The sequence below is a fragment of the Strongylocentrotus purpuratus genome, unplaced genomic scaffold (genome assembly GCF_000002235.5).
Source record: "Strongylocentrotus purpuratus isolate Spur 01 unplaced genomic scaffold, Spur_5.0 spur5_scaffold_20, whole genome shotgun sequence".
NCBI classification, from domain to species: Eukaryota; Metazoa; Echinodermata; class Echinoidea; order Camarodonta; family Strongylocentrotidae; genus Strongylocentrotus; species Strongylocentrotus purpuratus.
In genome coordinates this window covers 25,283,377-25,301,811 of record NW_022145606.1, presented here as the reverse complement: position 1 = coordinate 25,301,811, position 18,435 = coordinate 25,283,377, and the positions used below count along the sequence as shown (strand labels likewise).

At 38.8% G+C, this 18,435-nt stretch overlaps 2 protein-coding genes across 2 annotated transcripts; one reads left to right on the top strand and one right to left on the bottom strand.

Moving 5' to 3' along the window:
• The first annotated feature begins 2,822 nt into the window (after positions 1 to 2,822).
• Positions 2,823 to 13,837, top strand: LOC115927319. The gene is made up of 13 exons (XM_030993097.1): positions 2,823 to 3,503; positions 5,047 to 5,229; positions 5,822 to 6,141; positions 6,471 to 6,667; positions 7,143 to 7,413; positions 7,773 to 8,165; positions 8,502 to 8,753; positions 9,225 to 9,362; positions 9,695 to 9,953; positions 10,363 to 10,644; positions 11,008 to 11,235; positions 11,800 to 11,931; positions 12,066 to 13,837. Exons 1-13 carry the CDS (start codon positions 3,206 to 3,208, stop codon positions 12,425 to 12,427), a joined length of 3,315 nt encoding a protein of 1,104 aa, XP_030848957.1. The 5' UTR covers positions 2,823 to 3,205; the 3' UTR covers positions 12,428 to 13,837.
• LOC115927320 (probable Werner syndrome ATP-dependent helicase homolog 1) lies at positions 11,323 to 18,420 on the bottom strand. Its single transcript, XM_030993098.1, has 6 exons — positions 17,752 to 18,420; positions 16,193 to 16,343; positions 15,015 to 15,153; positions 14,377 to 14,547; positions 13,310 to 13,426; positions 11,323 to 12,968 (listed from the first exon to the last, which is right to left on the bottom strand). The coding sequence occupies exons 1-6, from the start codon at positions 17,929 to 17,931 to the stop codon at positions 12,455 to 12,457; spliced, it is 1,272 nt and encodes a 423-aa protein (XP_030848958.1). The 5' UTR covers positions 17,932 to 18,420; the 3' UTR covers positions 11,323 to 12,454.
• Between the last annotated feature and the right edge of the window lie 15 nt (positions 18,421 to 18,435).

Sequence of the window (18,435 nt, the reverse complement as noted above, 5' to 3'; positions counted from 1 at the left end):
ATGGGCGAGATATTATCCTGAGGAAAATAGTAACCCATGTTAAAGGCCAAGATCTGAAAAGTGGGGGCATTTTTGGGGATTTTGTAGCCGACAAAATCATACCCGATGTTTAGGGTTTTTTTTGCAAAAAAGTAACCCATTAAGGCGGTACATCCCGTATACCGTATTAGGCGAGTATACCCCCGGGGGCTATAAGGTTTAGACATTTCGATCAAGTTGATTTATTGTGATATTTTGTGTATAATGTATTTTCCTTGGTTTGTTTACATAATTACGTTCGAATTTGATTTAGCATTTACACGAGGAAATACAGCTAAACTAATAATAGTTCAAAAATGAAAGAAGTATAGTCTACACCAATATACAAGCACTACTTGTAAGTGGATTCTCAATTTCCTTTAAAATACTACTCAATTTATAACAATACTATTTCTATATACCTTGTTTATATCGAAACTTGCGTTTATTACTCATCGACATTTTAATATTGTATAATTACAAATAAGTTTCATTTTATACGACGTTTGTTACATTGTAAATGTCATTTTATATCAAGTATGTAAGCCTTCTGTTAAGATTTGATCGAGTATTGGAAGTAAAATTATTTTAATTTAATTGTTGAACTAAATTGAAAGCTATAAAGAAGAAGAGAAAAGAAAAACGAAAGGAAGAAAACAAGGAAATGAAAGAAAAAAGAGGGGGAAATGTGCAAAAAAGGTAGGACAAAAAAGGGCAGATTTTTAAGATACAATTATTTAATATTTTCGGAAGATGGGAGGTCCATAACAATCTCCATTTCATTTTGAAATTCAATATACTCCTTTGAACACGTACAATCGTAAAAATCATACAAAATCATATACAATAATAAAAAGGGATACGACAAAACAAAGTTAGACTAAATTGAATTATGAATGAGATATTAGGCTTGCAATCCCTCGATTAAGGATCATTGGAGGCTAATACAAATCAAAAATCAGTTTCCTTTAGATATTTTCTTAGACGGTCACTTGAGCGACGGCTCACGAGACCGAATAAAACAAAAAAGATTTCTTTATTTAGACAATGCTATATGAGCGGGGGGGGGGGAGGGGGATCAGACTCAGTTTAGATGGGGGTGTGCGGCTGTTCCGTCTCATCCCGTACCCATTTTCAAAGGTCATTTTGGAAGAAAATTTAGGTTATTAGGGGACTTTTGGCCATTAAAAACGCAACCCATGTTTGTGATTTGTGATCCTTCGATTATTGCTTAATTACATAGAATTTGGTATTGCGTACGCTCGAAAAAGTTGCCCGTTTATAAATTAGTCAGAAGCGGAGTTCAACTGAATGATATTGATAAATCTGTGCGACCATCGGCGAGGACTTAATTGGACGAAAAAGCGAAATGAGTTCATTTTTTTTTGCTGGATTTTGCATCTGAAATTTTCACTTTAGCGAAATTAAGGGTGAGATATTATCCCGAAAAAAATAGTATTACCCATGTTTAAGGCCAAGATCTGAAAAGTGGGGGCACTTTTATGGCAGTGAGTTTTGCAGCACAAAATCATCCCGATGTTTTGGGGTTTTTTTGACAAAAAAGTAACCCATTAGAGCGGTACACCCCCGTATAACGTATTAGGCTAGTACACCCCCCCCCCCCATTGGGGGCTATAAGGTATATAAATTTCGATCAAGTCGATTTATTATGATTGCGTGTGTATTATGTATTGCCAACAGCAGTAACGGCATCCTGGCGGGCGGCTGACGAATGGTTCTTTACACACGCTTTTGTTAATCTAATTCCTACTTCAAAGTATTCATGATAATCCAATTTTGAATTTTGACGAAAACACAAATCATAATAATCTTCCTGAATTAATATTAAAAAACAACAACGCAAGTTTGAGTGGTTAGAAATGGTACTTAATTTTCTACCACACTCCTGCAACCAAGCGCTGCTGGAATTACTCTTTACTCTTTACTCTTTGAATAACCTTGTTTGACATGGCTTTGGTAATTCATCAAATGTGTCACTCATCTTTATTGCTCAATGAAAAAGAAGTTCCGCATTGCCTTGACAATTGTTTGTTTCAATGGACAATTTTCTAACCAGAATGAAACTAAACTATGCTGGTAATTTGAAACAAAAACCACAACGGCCTTGGCCGAATTTTTAGGAAAATGGATAAGTGCCCCACCCCTTTCCCATGTTGCGCAAAAATCTAGAGATGGCGCTATTAGATAAGGTCCATTTTCGCTGTTACTCCCTCCATTGTATTCGAGGCGTCCGTTTCAATAGAAATCTCACCCTCTTCATGTACAGATCAGCGAATACAAACCTGCAATGGCAAACTAGTGTTGTAATTTTCGTACACTGAATTTGTACGCCCAATATGCGAAACGCTGCGAGCAGCGTTGGAAAGTTAATAATTCTGTGAATTTTCGTGATTATTCTATGTGGATGAATTGCTGACAGTTGGGATTATTGATGCTGGCAAGCTTTGTGAGGTAGGTGAAATGATTTCAATTGAGTTTCCTTTTCGAGAAGAATGAAATAGTACACCGCGCGAAAGGGAAATAGGCCTGACTTGTTGATGATCAATTATTTTCACTTTTGATATCCTTGTTCACGTTGTGACTAGATCTATGACTGTGTGAATGTTATTGCATGCACTCGCATGCACATGTAACTGGCCTGGAATTTGACTAGCCCAGCCCGGCTGACGAGAAACTGAAGTAGATATCAGTTTTAGCAGGAAGAGTTGGGTTTAGTTATTTATTTACAGTTGATTTTGAAGGCCATGCTTTTGTGTTTGACAAGTTGAACGTCCAAACATGGTGGCAAGTAGCCTGACCAGACGCCGTGCGTAGCACGGCGTCTGACCTCCTCCCATACCGCCAGTACAGTGAACGGCCAATTCTAGAATTTCTACATTTAAAAAAAAACATTTTAAATTAACGCAATTAATTATTTTGGAACTATACTCACATTTGGCTATGCCACGTTGCTGTGCGCATCCATTGTCATCTTTCTTGATATCTGATAGTGAGGTTTTACTGATTTAATGCAACAAATTAACCTAAAACTTGGTCCTTGGTGATCGCACTAAAATTCCAAAATAGTAGCTTCACGAAACATACGTATTGCGCATGCGCAACCGGAAGTGCGAGCACGTGTGCGTTCAATGTGTTACGGAAAGCTTGTCGTCTGCTGCAGGCTAAAATGGAGGGAACTATTTCTTCTTGCATCAATTGTAAACAAAATTTTACACCAAAAAACAAAGGCTTTTATCGTCATCAAGTCAAAACAACCACCTCGCCAAGAACATTCACGGCTATTTTTAGGAAGCCACCTTCGTTTTATGAACTGAATGTTTTTATTTGTAGACGGTGCTACAGGTTCCTCGTCAGTCAAACAAGGCCAGTACAGAGTAGGAAAAGGACCGCCCGACGGACGCTGCATCAAGCCGGATCCCCTGGACAAAGTCCTCAACGAGTACATGAAGAGTCGGAGGAATATGGTAGGAATCCAGATCTGCCCAAATCCGGCATCTCCTCAAAACATGATCCGATTATTAATGTCTATTTTGCTCTCGACCACCCCTCCCCCATGAATTCTAGTATGGCACTATATACAGCTAAATTTAATTGGACCCTTTCATCAGTACACCACTCTTCCAAACCCATGCTTAGTTTTTATTCTGACAAACAACCAAACAAAGATAATAATTTCAAACAGGGTCCAAATCATGTAGGCCTACTTTAATATATTTACCTAAATTTCTTATGCTGGAAAAATTTTAGGATTTTAATTGTTCTAAGGAAATGGTGCACAGGTGATGGGCAACGAGCATCACGCCTCAATTATGATTTTTTGTGTTTGTTTTTGTTTTTGTTTGGGGGGGGGGGGGGATAAATTGAGTTGGCTAGGGCTATGATGATCATACGAAACAGTGTCGGAAAGAATAATGTTGAAGTGCAGTGTTATTGTGAGACAATTTCAGAAAAATTAATCTAAAATTATTTAATATTCTACTCGATATCTTATTAATCCATGTTCATTGATCCGTGTTCATGATTTGCCCATGGTCAATATCGGGGCGAGGGAGCGATTGAAGCGGCTGAGTGGGAGGGGGGGGGGGGTGGGGGAGGATGGAAATGGAGGGAAGAGGTGTCCCGTTCCCACGGTAGGGACACTGAAAAAAAAATGAACATACCCTACGCAGTATATAGAATACTTCAAATTTATTTCCTGAATAATCAAAGTGTATCCCCATTGTCAAAGTTTTATGATTGGGCGGTTGGTCTTTAAAATAACGACATATACAGACAAACCGAATACTGAACAGACTATAGGGGTCTGAAATCATTGCGAGCGAGTGCAACGAGAGAGCATAAAATTTGTATATTTCTGAGTAAAAGATAAGGCATTCTTTAAGTTGGTTTATAAATTCAAATCGGATATTTTTTATATTATGAGGAGGCGGGTGCATTGCCTTATGAATAAAGATTTATAAACACAAACCGAGAACTCACCCTGTCCAAAAAGCCTAATAGTGCTAGCGAGCGCATCGAGCGAGCCGATATTTCACGTACTTCTGCATAGGAAACAGGGAATTACTTTTTATATTGGGTTACCGAATCAGAAAATTCTTATGCAATTACGAAACCTGTCCTTCTATTTTACATTTTTGTACCTGCAACGAATTTGTGAAGGTATTAATATAACAAATTTATATGAAAGTTAAGAAGAAAAAGAAAAGAATGCTCATGTACCACAAATATCTAGCATGAGGCTTACATGTTTACAGCCCCTCTATCGGGAATACTGCGTGCTGGCGAGTGAGAGAGCAAGAGCCTTTTTTTGAAGGGGGGGGGGGGGGTTGCATCAAAATTCTGAATTTTTAAACCCCCAAACATTAAATCATTTGATGTTATGCTATTTGAAACATAACATATAATCTTTAAAAATATTTTGAAGTTTTTAACTAATTAAGGATATGGTCCGTGTTCCGTTTCTCATTCATTTATTCATTTATGATTTCATTTCTCCACTTTTGCCAGAACATTCATCACCTGGACTTTCAACTCCAGCTGCAAAGCGACCCGCGCATTTTCCGACGCCTGACCTCCATGCACCAAGACCTAACGGATCCGTGGAGGAAGCGCAGGACACTCCGCATGAATCATGTCTTCTTGTGCAACATGACCATGATTACACGCCCTCGCGAGAAATACTGAGGCCAGGTATTTTCTTTCTATAACCACCTCTGCAAAACCCGTTCCTCTTTCCTGAATCTGGTTCGCAAAAATATAATTCGTTCAAAATGTGCAAAACGATAGGTATATATCTTATAGAGGGGTCTCTATAATTATACCGGCCCAAATAATCTGAATTATATTTCTCCCGATTCATTATTTCTGTAGCATCTCTTTCCCCGGAAGAACGGTTAATGGAATGGAAAGTTACTCAAATAAGTGTTACACATTTGCAAGTTGCCATCTGCGCAAAATTTATCTCGTCAAATAACTCTAGGGCTCACAAAGTTTTAGATCCAAGTACATTCCCGTTCAGGATTGATAAGCAACACTGTAACATACATCCAAATACATAACCGTTCAGGATTGAGAAGTAAAACTGCATGCAACATACATTTCTCTTTTTTTTCTTGTTTCTTAATAATTACATGAACATTAAACACTTTATAAGCAATATCGAAATATTCCACAATGAAGTTTTGACACGGGAGTATTCGTATTCATCAAGATTAGCTTGAGCACATCGTATGTCTCACAGAAAAATAAACTATTATTAAAGCTTCTCTTCCTCAACTCAAAGGTGACGGTGAATTCGCAGAAGGAGAAAGATGTATATCGTCACCAAATGATCAAGTAGATGCTCACGTGCAGACAAACCTTCCGCCATCATCGCCATCATCATCTCTTCTAGACGCAGAACCATCAATGAGCATTGAACTCAACGATGAGCTTCCGTCTCTCTTTCCTGAATCTGGTTCGAGACCAACCACTGCAAAGGAGAGGGCTGTAGCGAGTGTCGAAAATTCGCAATATCGCCTCGCATTCAGACAATTATGTGGGAATTATCCAGCAGCAAAGAAGGCACTGTTACAGGTCACGCAAGAGATGATCCGGGAAGAAGTAAGAAATTTTATTATAGGCTAGAGGGTGGGGGCACGGTCTATGCCTTTATGGATTAGTGTATATGTAATTCTAAAGAAATTGATACCAGTATCATCGATTTTGGTTGAACAATTTTCCTTCTACGCTTCTAGAGCGAGACGATATTATTTTATGAAATTAACGATTTTCAGGCAAGTCATGAGTCGGGAAAACGTTTCAATTTCTACGTTATTTAACTATTTGACTAAATTAGAAACCAAACATATGCTTTACAATTTAACTACAATAACGACGTGGTATTCGCATGTCTTTAGTCAATTTAAAGTATGATTGATTGTATTTATCAGGTGAAAGCCATTAAGCGATCCGGAAGCGCCTTGAGCCAGCCAGTGACAATTGGAAATGTCGCAGAATTCAGCTGGGAGGATCTTGTAGAGGACACCGAGAAGATTATGCCACTCTCAATCAGTTGCATCTCGGCAATGATGCCTTCGGTCAAAGGGGCCAAGAGAGGAAGAACAAAAGGAAAGAAAGGCTCTCGGAGGTACAACATGTAGTACTGATAAGTGATAACCTGAATACATTTCACACTGATCATAGTTATGTACTTTGGGGGATAAAGCGGGGTCATTGAAAAGTAAGAGAGATTGTGGGCGCTTTCCTTCACATAAGAAATTATAAATTAACATTACACAGATAAACTAAACACATGCAAAAGGACAATTTAGTGTCGCACAATACGTAATTATGTAAATATATGATTTTGTGGCATTAAGATAGAGACGGGAGAAGTTAGAGGAACTCAACAACTGAATTAATATTTCGAATCTGATAGCCTTAATTGGCAGTCCGAGGTTTTGTGTGTCATGTTATTGGACTTTTTTTTTGGGGGGGGGGGGGGAGGGTACAACAACCAAATTCTGTTTCCCAAGCAATAATTTGCGGTGAAAAGTACTTTATACGCTTCTTATAAGAAAGATAATAACGTAAACGATCTTATTTTTCTTATCCATTAAAAGGGGACTATCCGATAAAGAGGCAAAGGAAATCATCGACCGCAGAATGGGAATTATACTAGCCATGGCATTATACACCCACTCGCCACGCAGCTTCCAATTTGTCCAGGCGACCATGGGAATAGAACTGTGGCGCCAAGGAGTGTCCCAGAAAGTCTTCCGGACGCTCAATCACAGTGGCATCACCATGGGAGCAGAGCGCGTCAGGTTCCATGTCGATAGAATGGCGGAAAATCATGACCAACAACTTAAAGAGTGGAAGTGTACAATTGAGGTGAAGAAATATAGGGTGTACTTGAGTCATACACCATTTTGAATATTCACAGTAATTAACAAAATTATGTACATCCATACTAGTCGTCTACTATGTTCTTTTTTCTGAAAGTTGTTCGTATTAAAATCTATAAAGCTCTTTATTCCCACAGCTCGTCCCCTTAGTAAGAACTTGGCAGTATCGAGATATAGTTTGAGGAAATGACCGCTTCCTCTTGTAGCAATGTATGACTTTTTTTTTACTCTAGATAACACGAAAACACTAAAAAAAAAAATCGGTGTTTCCTTCTCAATTAATATTATGCTGAAATGAATTGACATGTGGATAATACGAAATCCCTCTCTCCCTAAATTGATCAGGAAGCGCCGAGCATGACAATACGTCGGAAGCTAAAGTTCATTACCGGTCCTCCTACATTTGGACTCTGTATTGACAACGTGCAGAAGGGATGTGAAGCAAAACATCAAGGCAGAACACATAGCAACAAATTCCTCCTTCAGACGATGTGCTACGCGGCAAGGGACAGGGTGCCAGCTTCTTCGTCATCCTCGACAGTGAGCGATGCAGAGGACTTAGACCCGTTTAGCTTCTTGCCCTCACCGGAAGTCTTCAACCGCCAGCGAATGCGCTTAGTAGATGTGGTATCGAACATCATGGGGAGGCATATGGGCTTTTTAGAGAGCTTATCTCCTGACCTTCCCATCACACAAGAACACGCACAAACAGCTGCCATGGCTAAGAAGTCTGAAATGGTGAGAATTTGACCAGGGGTGCAGCTATAGAGGCCTTATTCAATATACAACTCACAGTCTTTTTTTAATTTGTTTGTTTTAACTTGAATCTGAATTATAGTGCCCGATTTGAGTACTTCAAATTGTATGCCTTAGTTGTTTATCCAGTACCAACTTGACAAATTAAATGTTCACTTCGCGTTGATAATGTAATATCTAATGATTAGAAGTATAACTTTAAACTACCTTCATACTGAGAGAAACCAGGAAAATAGTGGGCATACTGCTATAAGTTCAGATTATATTATCAAAGAAAAATAGATGTTGACATTCAGATAATAATTACCTATAATACAGGTAACAATTGGAGTTGTGAACGCCAATCCTAGTACCACGCAGGGGACAATTTCAGTCCTGGAGCGCCTCCAGACCTATGTGCCTGTTACCGAAGGAACACCAACACAGACCCTCGTCAGTGGCGACGGGCTGACAATCGAACGCATATTACACGCCCAGAGAGCGCGAAGTAACGGGGAACGATGGGAGGACAGACTCGACGCATTCTTTGCAACACCTCAGGAGTTCCACAAGGAGATCCTCCTATTGCAGGTCAGTTTGAAAGGAAGAACATTCTCACTGGTGCAGCCCAATATAATTCTTAAGTGAGATGATATTCGAGTCTAAAAGTCATGTTATCATCTTAATTGGAGGGTTAATAGCATGGGCGTCATGCCCCCCCCCCTCCCACGGTCTTGTTAAAATAATGCCTACATGGACCACAGTAAATACGTGTTGGCAAATTACAATTGATCAAATAAAAGAGTTTTCACCGTCTTATATGACCTTTTATGCTCTGTGTCTCAAAACGTGAATGACAATGTCGATTAGGAAAAATTATATTGCAGTTCAATAAAAAGATAGGGTTAGGTGTCAAATTCTCTTCATTTGTCGATTAATCAAAACAGGACGTGTAAATTGCAAAGTCAGAGCCAGAAACTGAAATGATCGCTTGTAAATGATATCATTGAAAAATATGTCATAAATCACGTTATTCAGATATATTGCCAATCTTTATAATAGGACTCGAACAATGTGTTCTTCAGAGGTCAAAGTATTTCTGCACGAGGAACACTTGCACAACTGAAATGCGACTTCAATCACCATTCCTTCAAAAAAGACGTGATGCAAAATGTTCAGCATGTCTGGGATATGTACGAGGTAAGCCGTATTTGTGTGAGTGTGTGTATGTGTGTGTGCGTGTGTGTGTGTGTGTGTGTGTGCGTTTGTTGCTTTTGCTTGTGTTCATGTGAAGGGGGGAGGGGTGTTGATGAATTTCCCTCAAGTAACTGAAATTGGAGAAAGACGTTTCAAAATGTGGATTGGAATGGCGACAATTATTCAAGATTAAAGCTTATACTGACAAAAATGATGATGGAAATGTCAGTAAAAGGAGAAAGGGGGGGGGGGGTTACGATGTTTTGATAGTTTAAGAATGATCCCAGCATAACTTAAAAGTCACATTATAATAATCATTTTTATAATTTATGCAGTTCGTGACCGAGGCGTACACTCTCCTTTGTGCATTGAAGTTCTGTGGAACGTCATCCCTAAACGACATCCCTGATAGTTTCCCTGCTAAAGGAACGACAGAGGAACAACTCCAATGGGTAAAGAGTGTGGCACAACAAGTTGTGGACTACATATACCAGGAGCCCGATAAGTCATCAGTTCAAGTAGCTGCAGAAGCATACAAGAATGAGGCCTCTGAAGGAACAGATGATGCACTAGGCTATTGCCTCTGCAAATCTGGTAGGCATGTCCATCAGTACCAGTATCTATTCTTTTGCACTTTTAACTGAATATGCTCCCGTTTCATTATATGATAAAAGCTTCCAAAATCAAGTGACAATTAATGCCATACCTAATGGTAAATAAGTTACAAGCTGAATTGTACACTATATCGATTTTTTTCCAAAGCCATTACTAACATAATTATCTTAAACTGCATTTTAAACCTCCCAAATTCGTTTTGGAGACGGGCGTTGCATTTTAAAAGTGGACAATAGAAGAAAAAGAAGATATCCTTCAAACACATATCACTCTATCAGTTAGGGGATGAATTTAATAATGTTTTCTCTAACTTCTGTTGAAAGAAAATTGAGTTGTATTCGACAAGACTGATACATGTTTTTCCAACCTTTTAAAATAATTAATACAGAAAAGAATGACGACATGGTGCTGTGTTGCAGTTCAACATGTCACAAGGCTTGGTTTCACCTTAGTTGTGTTGGGTTGACAGCTGCTCCAGACAAAGAGAAAGACTGGTATTGCAGCGCCGACTGTGAGAGTGGTCCGAGTTACATCTACTGTGTGTGCCAGCGGAAAGTCGATCCAGAGGGCAACACAAACATGGCGCAGTGCGCATTGAAAGGAAACTGCAGGGGTCATGAATGGTATCACCACAGATGCATTGGTCTTCAGTTGACTGATCTCTTACCCGGTAAGAATATTGTAATTGTTCATAGTTACAAGGTTTCAGGAATATTATAAATACACAATTTCAAATATTAACATTTTAGCAAGTTTGGATAACCCACTAAATAGAACTAATCCTGCAACGTTTGGTGTCCCTATCTGGATAAAACTCTACCAGAATCTGCGATATGCAAGCCAAAACTCTATTCGTGGACTATATATTCCATATTCCCATTTTTTCCATGGATGTCAAAAGTCTAGTTGATGAGGTTCGATCATAAATTATACAAGCATCTTATTAGCCCTAACCGTACCTTAGAATAAGAAGAGGGAACAAATTTTCACAAATCCATTAGTTCCAATGCATTCCATATATATATCTTCGCAGAGAAGTGGTATTGCAGTGAAGAATGCGCCCTTGATTCTCAAAACGACGACCATGTGCTGAACCACAGTAGAGCTCTCGTTCTGGAAGGATTGCGACATCTAGCCAGGAGAGCAGCAGTTCGGGCTGGAAATGGACCAGTCATGGTTGAAGACTGGAAAATCGATCTCATAACTTTCTGGTCAAAGAGACACCCAAAGTACCTCATCAATGCCCACTACTTTTTAGCATGTGAGTCTGGAATTTGAAGACTTATAAGATTTTACATTGATAAGATATTCATTTGACTCGATGCGAGAATAACTGACAGGACAAGACTTCATGACACTCACGATAAACTTATTATTATGTGCCAAAAATATATTCTGTGTGCCACATCATCACATCATCTTTTAGACCCACTTCCACTTGAAATGCACATAGAATACGTCCGTTTCATTTGTGATTAGGTGTACTAGACAACGAATCCTCCAGGATGTGCATATTGTGAGTTTGGGGATAAACAGATTAAGCATTGTTTAAGAGATAGGAGATTTGTGCCATTTGCCGAAAGAAGGACGCTGGCAAACACACAATTAATAAAGTGTATACTGATGAACGGTCATAATGATGGCATGTGCATTCAAACTAATAGTGACCTAGCTAGTTAACGTTAAAGGGATGGTGCCCATGCGATCCTTTGAACATCATGAAATGATCCTCGAACGAGGGGTTTGAAAAGTAGAAAGTATTTCCTTGGTCATGTTGGTGAAATGTTGGTTTTAGATTTCGCAAATTGTTTTTTCATGGCATCAGGTATCGGTGGATTTGCTCCTTCTGACATCAGGAACAATTTGATCTGGAACAGAGTCATCAATGTCACTGGCAAGCCCGGAGGAAACATAGGGATGGACCTTGGTACTGAGCACATTAACATGGACTACAAGGGTATGTCAGTTGCAATGTTTGACGCATTTTGCGTTGTGCGTAGGTGACGTGATATGCAATTATAAATCAAGGTTGATTTGATCTTCTCAACAATTATATTTTAACTGTTTTTTTTTCTGTATCAATTTTTGCAGGTATGATCGACTTCGCTCATGGAAATGTGACTGAGAAACACGCGCAGAGATGTGCCAAGATGTCAGGACCATTTGGTAGGTACCTGGATATCATGTTCAGTGATGCCGGGATCGTCTCCATGAAGACGCCAACTAGGAAGAAAGCAGAGGATGTATACAAACAAGATGTTGCATTGTTTGTGGATGAGAACGATGGATTTGGACTGTTTGAATACTTGCCCTTCAGACAACACAAAGGCTTTGAAGGGTTCGACCATAAAGAGGTGTTGCGAAATCCAAAGAACCTTGGTAAAAAGCTGAAAGCACTTTCTACGAGAATGGATGCACAGCGTCGCAGTGTTAAATTGTGCACTGACTCATAGAAATGGATACATGCTATGGGTCCCGTATTACTTAGCACTGTCGCAAACTGAGCAGCATGACATCACCTGTACATTGTCCTTTTCCATGCCATGCACGAAGAGCGTGTTCAACACCGATTTCCGGATGCAGCGGGATGATTGGACAAGGTCCCTCATGTCTTCATCAACCCATCTCTTGTTGACTGAAAAGGGTGGCAGATACATAATGGCTTTTCCGGGTCTTCCATCCCTCGCGCATCGGCCTGTTTCTTGCCAATAGCAGAGGACATCACTAGGGCATCCCCAGTGGATAACCTGATCAATGTCGGCGATGTCGACACCCAAACCGAATGCTATTGTTGCTACAACGCAGCGCAGCTTAGAACCTTCGGTGGAAAAGTTACGACATATTCGTTCCTGACTCTTTGAGTCCGTTGATGCGTGGTACATTTCGATCAGTCTACTTTCCACACTGCAAGACTGCCCTGGTCCTGGAGCATGGGCGGACTCGGCGAGGCTTTCGTTGAGCCATGTGTAGAGTTCAGCAACGTGGTCGATTTGTCTGAAAGAACAATACTTAGTGACATTATTAAGGATATTGAAGCTAATCCACGTGTGCCTCTTTTAAGATCCAGTCAACAATAGTGAAAGTGATATAAATTGTAACTGAACGGAAAACCGTTTATTGAGCAAAGTAACGATTAACCGTAACTCCTTATGAAATTGACCCCTTATAATGTGAACATAATTCTTTATATTGCAAAACGTTAAACGTAAGAATGAACGCATCGCTGTCATAAAGATTCGCCTAAAGTTTTGACATACTAGTTAATTGAAAATGAAAACCTTCATAAAACTTAATTCCGTAAGAAAAATGAAAATTGCGTTTTAAAATTTATTTACCGTGCATAAATGATGGTTTTTGCAGCATCGACACCCTTCTCCTTTAATTCATCCAAGTACCATCCAATGGCTTCAAACTTGTCCTTCACCGGAACCACTGATAGATGAATGTTTGGTCTGTGGATAGAACAATTAAAGGTACATGAACTCAGTCATATCCACAGAGCTATTCATATATTCCTTAAAAGTCTCCTTACACACAAGATTTCATTAAATGTCCGTATGTAGCCTAATAGTTTATGACATTATGACTCTCTGCTGTAGACAATTAATGTGCCTCAACTGATAACGAGTATTACACAGGTTTCTGTCCGATTTAAAGTTCTGTCAATTCCCTTATGATTCATTTATGATATTCAAAAGGGCCTATCCGAGTAATTATGAAACCCTGGACCCTGTGGTATAAAAGCTGATATCAAACCCAATTCAGCAACTCAAACATAAGTCTCGAAATTCGCGATTTTGATTGGCTAATACCCTGATACCGGACTCATGTTTGAATTCCTAACAAACAAAACAAAATATAACAAATAAATAAATTAAATGAAAGAGAATAATAACAATGAAAGTAACAACAATAATAGCCATCGACATCATAATAATGATAATTAAAAAATAATAATAATAATAATAATAACAACAATAAAAATAATAATAATCTAATGTTAATAAATGCATAAATAAATACATAAAGATATTGACTGCATTTTACTGATATTTTGTATCATGCAGAATGTAGATTTGCGAGCGCGCAAGTTCTCCTTCCGCCCCCTGTTGAACCCTGTCCCTATTAAAATCTTTGATATACCCCTGATCACTCTTAACCATATTTATTATTTATAAATGTTCCTAGTCGCAACCCTGCAGGGCTGTATTCTTATTTTGTTTTTGCTGTCTGATTTTCATTTTCCTTTAAGATTTCTCACATAATTATTATTACAATAAGGGAAGAGAAGTTCAGTAGTAGATACTATGTATGTATACTATGATCATGATCAATTGACTTGAAGAAATCATTAATAATGATCATTCACATTAACTGCTTATGATGATAAGGTATAACCAACCTGTTGGGAATAGCGGCGAATATTTCTACTTCTTCCCTGCGGAGATTCAGGTTTTGAAGTATTTCTGTGACCATTCTGTTTGTTGCCGTGGCTGTAAGAAGCATTATAGGGCATGCCAGCCTGGATGTCAAAGATGTGGTCCGGAGGTACTCCTCCCTGAATGTAAGACCCCTGTAAGATGAACACAAATGATTGGTAAAATTGACTCGTTTGACCTATTTACCTATCAGTGAATGTTGTGAATTTGATAATGTGTAATTATGGTTTATAATTAGTGTCTTCATGTGAAAGTGCACATCCCACTGTGCATGAGTGAAGTAAACTGAGCTCAGAAAACGTAGCTCCTTGTTAATATTTATGAAAATGACATTGGTGCAGAGTATATGTATAGGCCTTCATTATGTAAACGATGAAGAGGAAATACCTATTTTGTCTTATATGAATATGTCACATTTTGAAGGCGCATTTTGCAAACTCGCTTGCTGTTTAAGACTTTCACGCAGCTTCATAATGCAGAGCTATCTTGAATGGGCCCATGTAATCACATGATTAGCAGAAACAAAAGTGATAAGCTTTTAAAAGACATGTATTTTGTATGATAATGGCTTGAAATATATAAATAATTTTCAAGAACATGCCATTTTGTAAAGCAGTGAACCTCATCTAGCACCAGCAACGAAATCCTGTTTTGAAACTTCCGCACCCATTGCCACCACTTAGGGGACAGGATGGCCTCCGGGGAAGTAAAAACGAGGTCTGTCCCTCCATTCATCAGGTCTGTTTAATAAATGAAGAAATAACAGGAACGTTGTGATCGATGCATTCATGTCAAATTCTATCGAGTGCATTCTGTATATAAACACGTGAAATAATCACATCCCACATCTATTCCACTTGTATTTCTTATCAACAGATACAACAAGAACTATATTGATATCGGGTGTACATAGAGGACAACGCCATGCGTTTTACATCTGTGGTGTTAATTCAACACCCAATGGTGTTATTCTAACATTTTTGGTGTTATGTCCAAACTCTAAGGTAGTAATTTTAATACCTGAAGGTGTAGTCCTCTACTAAAACCGACTGGTGTCAATTTTAACACCCCAGTTTTTACAGTGTATGTCGTCTATCTATTTTATTGTACATCGGATTTGATGTTTTGCATTATCACTTCAATAATAATAATGTTATACACTATTACCATATATTTAACCATAACTGTGGCAAGAAGAAGCACTATTTGTTGTGATGTAAATTATGGTAATGCTATTACGCCCTACCTATACAAGTGATGACGATCCTTAATGTATAATTTTATTGCATCATTTGGGTAAAGAATTTTCTACCGAGGAGAATGATACTAATTAGATCTTTGAATTTGATTGAGTAGTGTTGATTCATGTCGTTTCTTTAAATAAAGTCATTTTCAAATTTCGAATGTTCGGGGGGAGCCCATTGATGCATGCAAACAAAAGAAAAACTGAAATCGGAAAACGGACGCATGTTACACGCCATTCCCGACACAAGTACTCCTATATATTGGTCGCTAAAAGCATGCGAAATTTGAAAATGATTGTATTAAAAGAAACGGGCATAGAATCAAAATTACTGAACCATTTACAACAATCTTGGCATCATTCTCTTTGGTCTTTGGTAGAAAATGATTTATCCAATAATGTAAAACCAAATATGTAGCTTTTGAATTAAGGCAAGCATACTGAAAAATCTTCGTTCCACTTTATTTCTGGGACACCTGGTATAATCCGCTGTATGACCCACAACGTGTAAAATCTCTCGTTGCTGTTTGAATTACCGTTTTCAGTCTCCCTGTCCATGTCATGACCTGAATGGCCAAGAATGGCCGCAGTTCTGATGCCAAGATTCTTCCATCTGCGCACCTGGTCCAGCATTAGACTTTTAAGCGGACTTACTACGAGGGTTATGTGTGTTTTCTGTGGATTCAGCTGTAAAAAAAAAAAAAAAGAAGAAGATTAATGCATGCACAGGTTTTAGTTTATCATACATTTGTAAAGGTAACTATATAACTGTGTTTGTTAGTTATATATTTTAGACAGTGAATATGAATGTTATTAGTTTCTTCAATTTTCTTTTTGGTTAAATATAATCATATTCACTATGCTGCAGGATGGGAATGGGGAGGGGGGGGGGGGGGGGCTGGTCCCACCAATCTTATTTTATTGATTATTATTATATCTTTAAGTGATCATTTTAAGACCGATTGTGATTGGGACAAAACCAGTACATTTTCCAGCAGCTCTGCCTAATTTTGAAACCTTAATTTTATATTTTATTTTCATTCATTTATGTGTGTTATTGTTTGTTTTTTTGTATTTGTTTTTGTTTTTTGTTTTTTTTGGCTGGTCTTGCATCCACATAATTATGGGAAGTATGCCGTTCCGTTCCTTATTTGGGCCTGGTATCTCATTGCATGATCAGACGGACTTTTTAAGGCCCGCTATCCGATGAATGTATACTGTATGCATGCAAATAAAATAATGATCTGAAATTAGACCAGCATGAATGAATCTCGATCGTCTCATTCCTTTTTGCATTCATGTAAAATGAGTGGGTCGGGAGCACCTAACCCGTGGCGTGCATATACTTATGACACATTTGGAAAAGATTGTGGAGGTTGTATAACTCCCCCGGGGGGGGGGGGGGGGGGACTGTTATTTTGACGGGGGTGTGCCGCTACCAATTCCAAAACGGAGGGGGGGGGGGGCTAAGGAGCGGCAAAGAAGATCAAAACGATGGCCTTGAGAACGGCCTCCCCAAAAAAACAACTACAACAACACAAAATGAGAGTTTACTTTACACCCCTTTACACCCATGACAGAGCCTTATTCCATCAGGATACGTGCAAGAGACCCACCTCTCCGACAAGCAAACGAACAAACTAACAAAAACCTTGTTGTTCAACTTGTTGGTGATTTTTTTTTCTTCAAAAAATAAATAAGTGAGGTGGAGAGGTAGGTAAAAACCAACAAACGACTCCAAAACAAACTGACAAGAAAAATGAAAGGTCTCACATCGACTAAAACACCAAAAAGTCGCATATAATCTTAAAAATACAAGTTAAACCTCAAATCGTATATAGGAGGGGGGACATTTGATATTTTGTCCCCCTCTAAAAAAATCATGAAACACTGGCAAAAAAAAAAAAAAAAAAAAAAAGGTCAAACATACCCCTAGTTTGTATATATACGGCAATGCCTTAATATTAACTTATACAAAATCATATTAAACGGCGCTTGTTTTCTGTTGCATGTTCCATTCAAGAAAGCTGATTAACAAAAAATATTAAGACAATAAAAAAAACGACAGCTACATTTAAAAACACAATATGCCTACTTTGTTCAAAAGTGGTGCGTGGAGGGCATAAATCAAACTTTTTCCGTATCCAGTGGGAAGGATCCCCATGGTGTGATTTCCTTTGGCAGCGCTTATGAGCATGGACTCCTGTTTTTGTTTCAGTACAAAAGTACTTCCGAGCACATCATCCACAACTTCTTTGAGCATTCTCGTTTCCATGGCAGTTTCTACGTACGCTGAATAATTTCTGCCTGAATCATGAATGAATCTGGGCGATTACGCTATAAATTTACATTGCACACAGTATAGACGTCGCGTCGTCTGCTACAGCAGTTGCTTCCGCGCGTGCTACTCGGGCGATCTCGTCACGTGACTTGACCTTCACAGAGTTGCGATTACCTTCCGGTTCATATACAGCGATTACATGAGATCGAGCCCCATAGGACTGCACACAACTTTGTTCGCTGTGTGAAGGACTTTACTGATAAAAAGGCAGGATTAGGTGAGTTTTTAACATTTTTATTTAAAAATAAATAGAGCTGCATGAAGCTCATGTAATACCGAACACCCAGAACACACTCCCAAGGTGATAAAGGTTATGATAGAATAGATATTCGTGTCGTCGGCAAATGTGTAGGGGGCTCAGCGGCTTTTTGGAGCAAGCGGGGTACATCCCCGAGCTTCGCTCGGGGATGTGTATATTTAGGTGGCAAGGCAATTGTA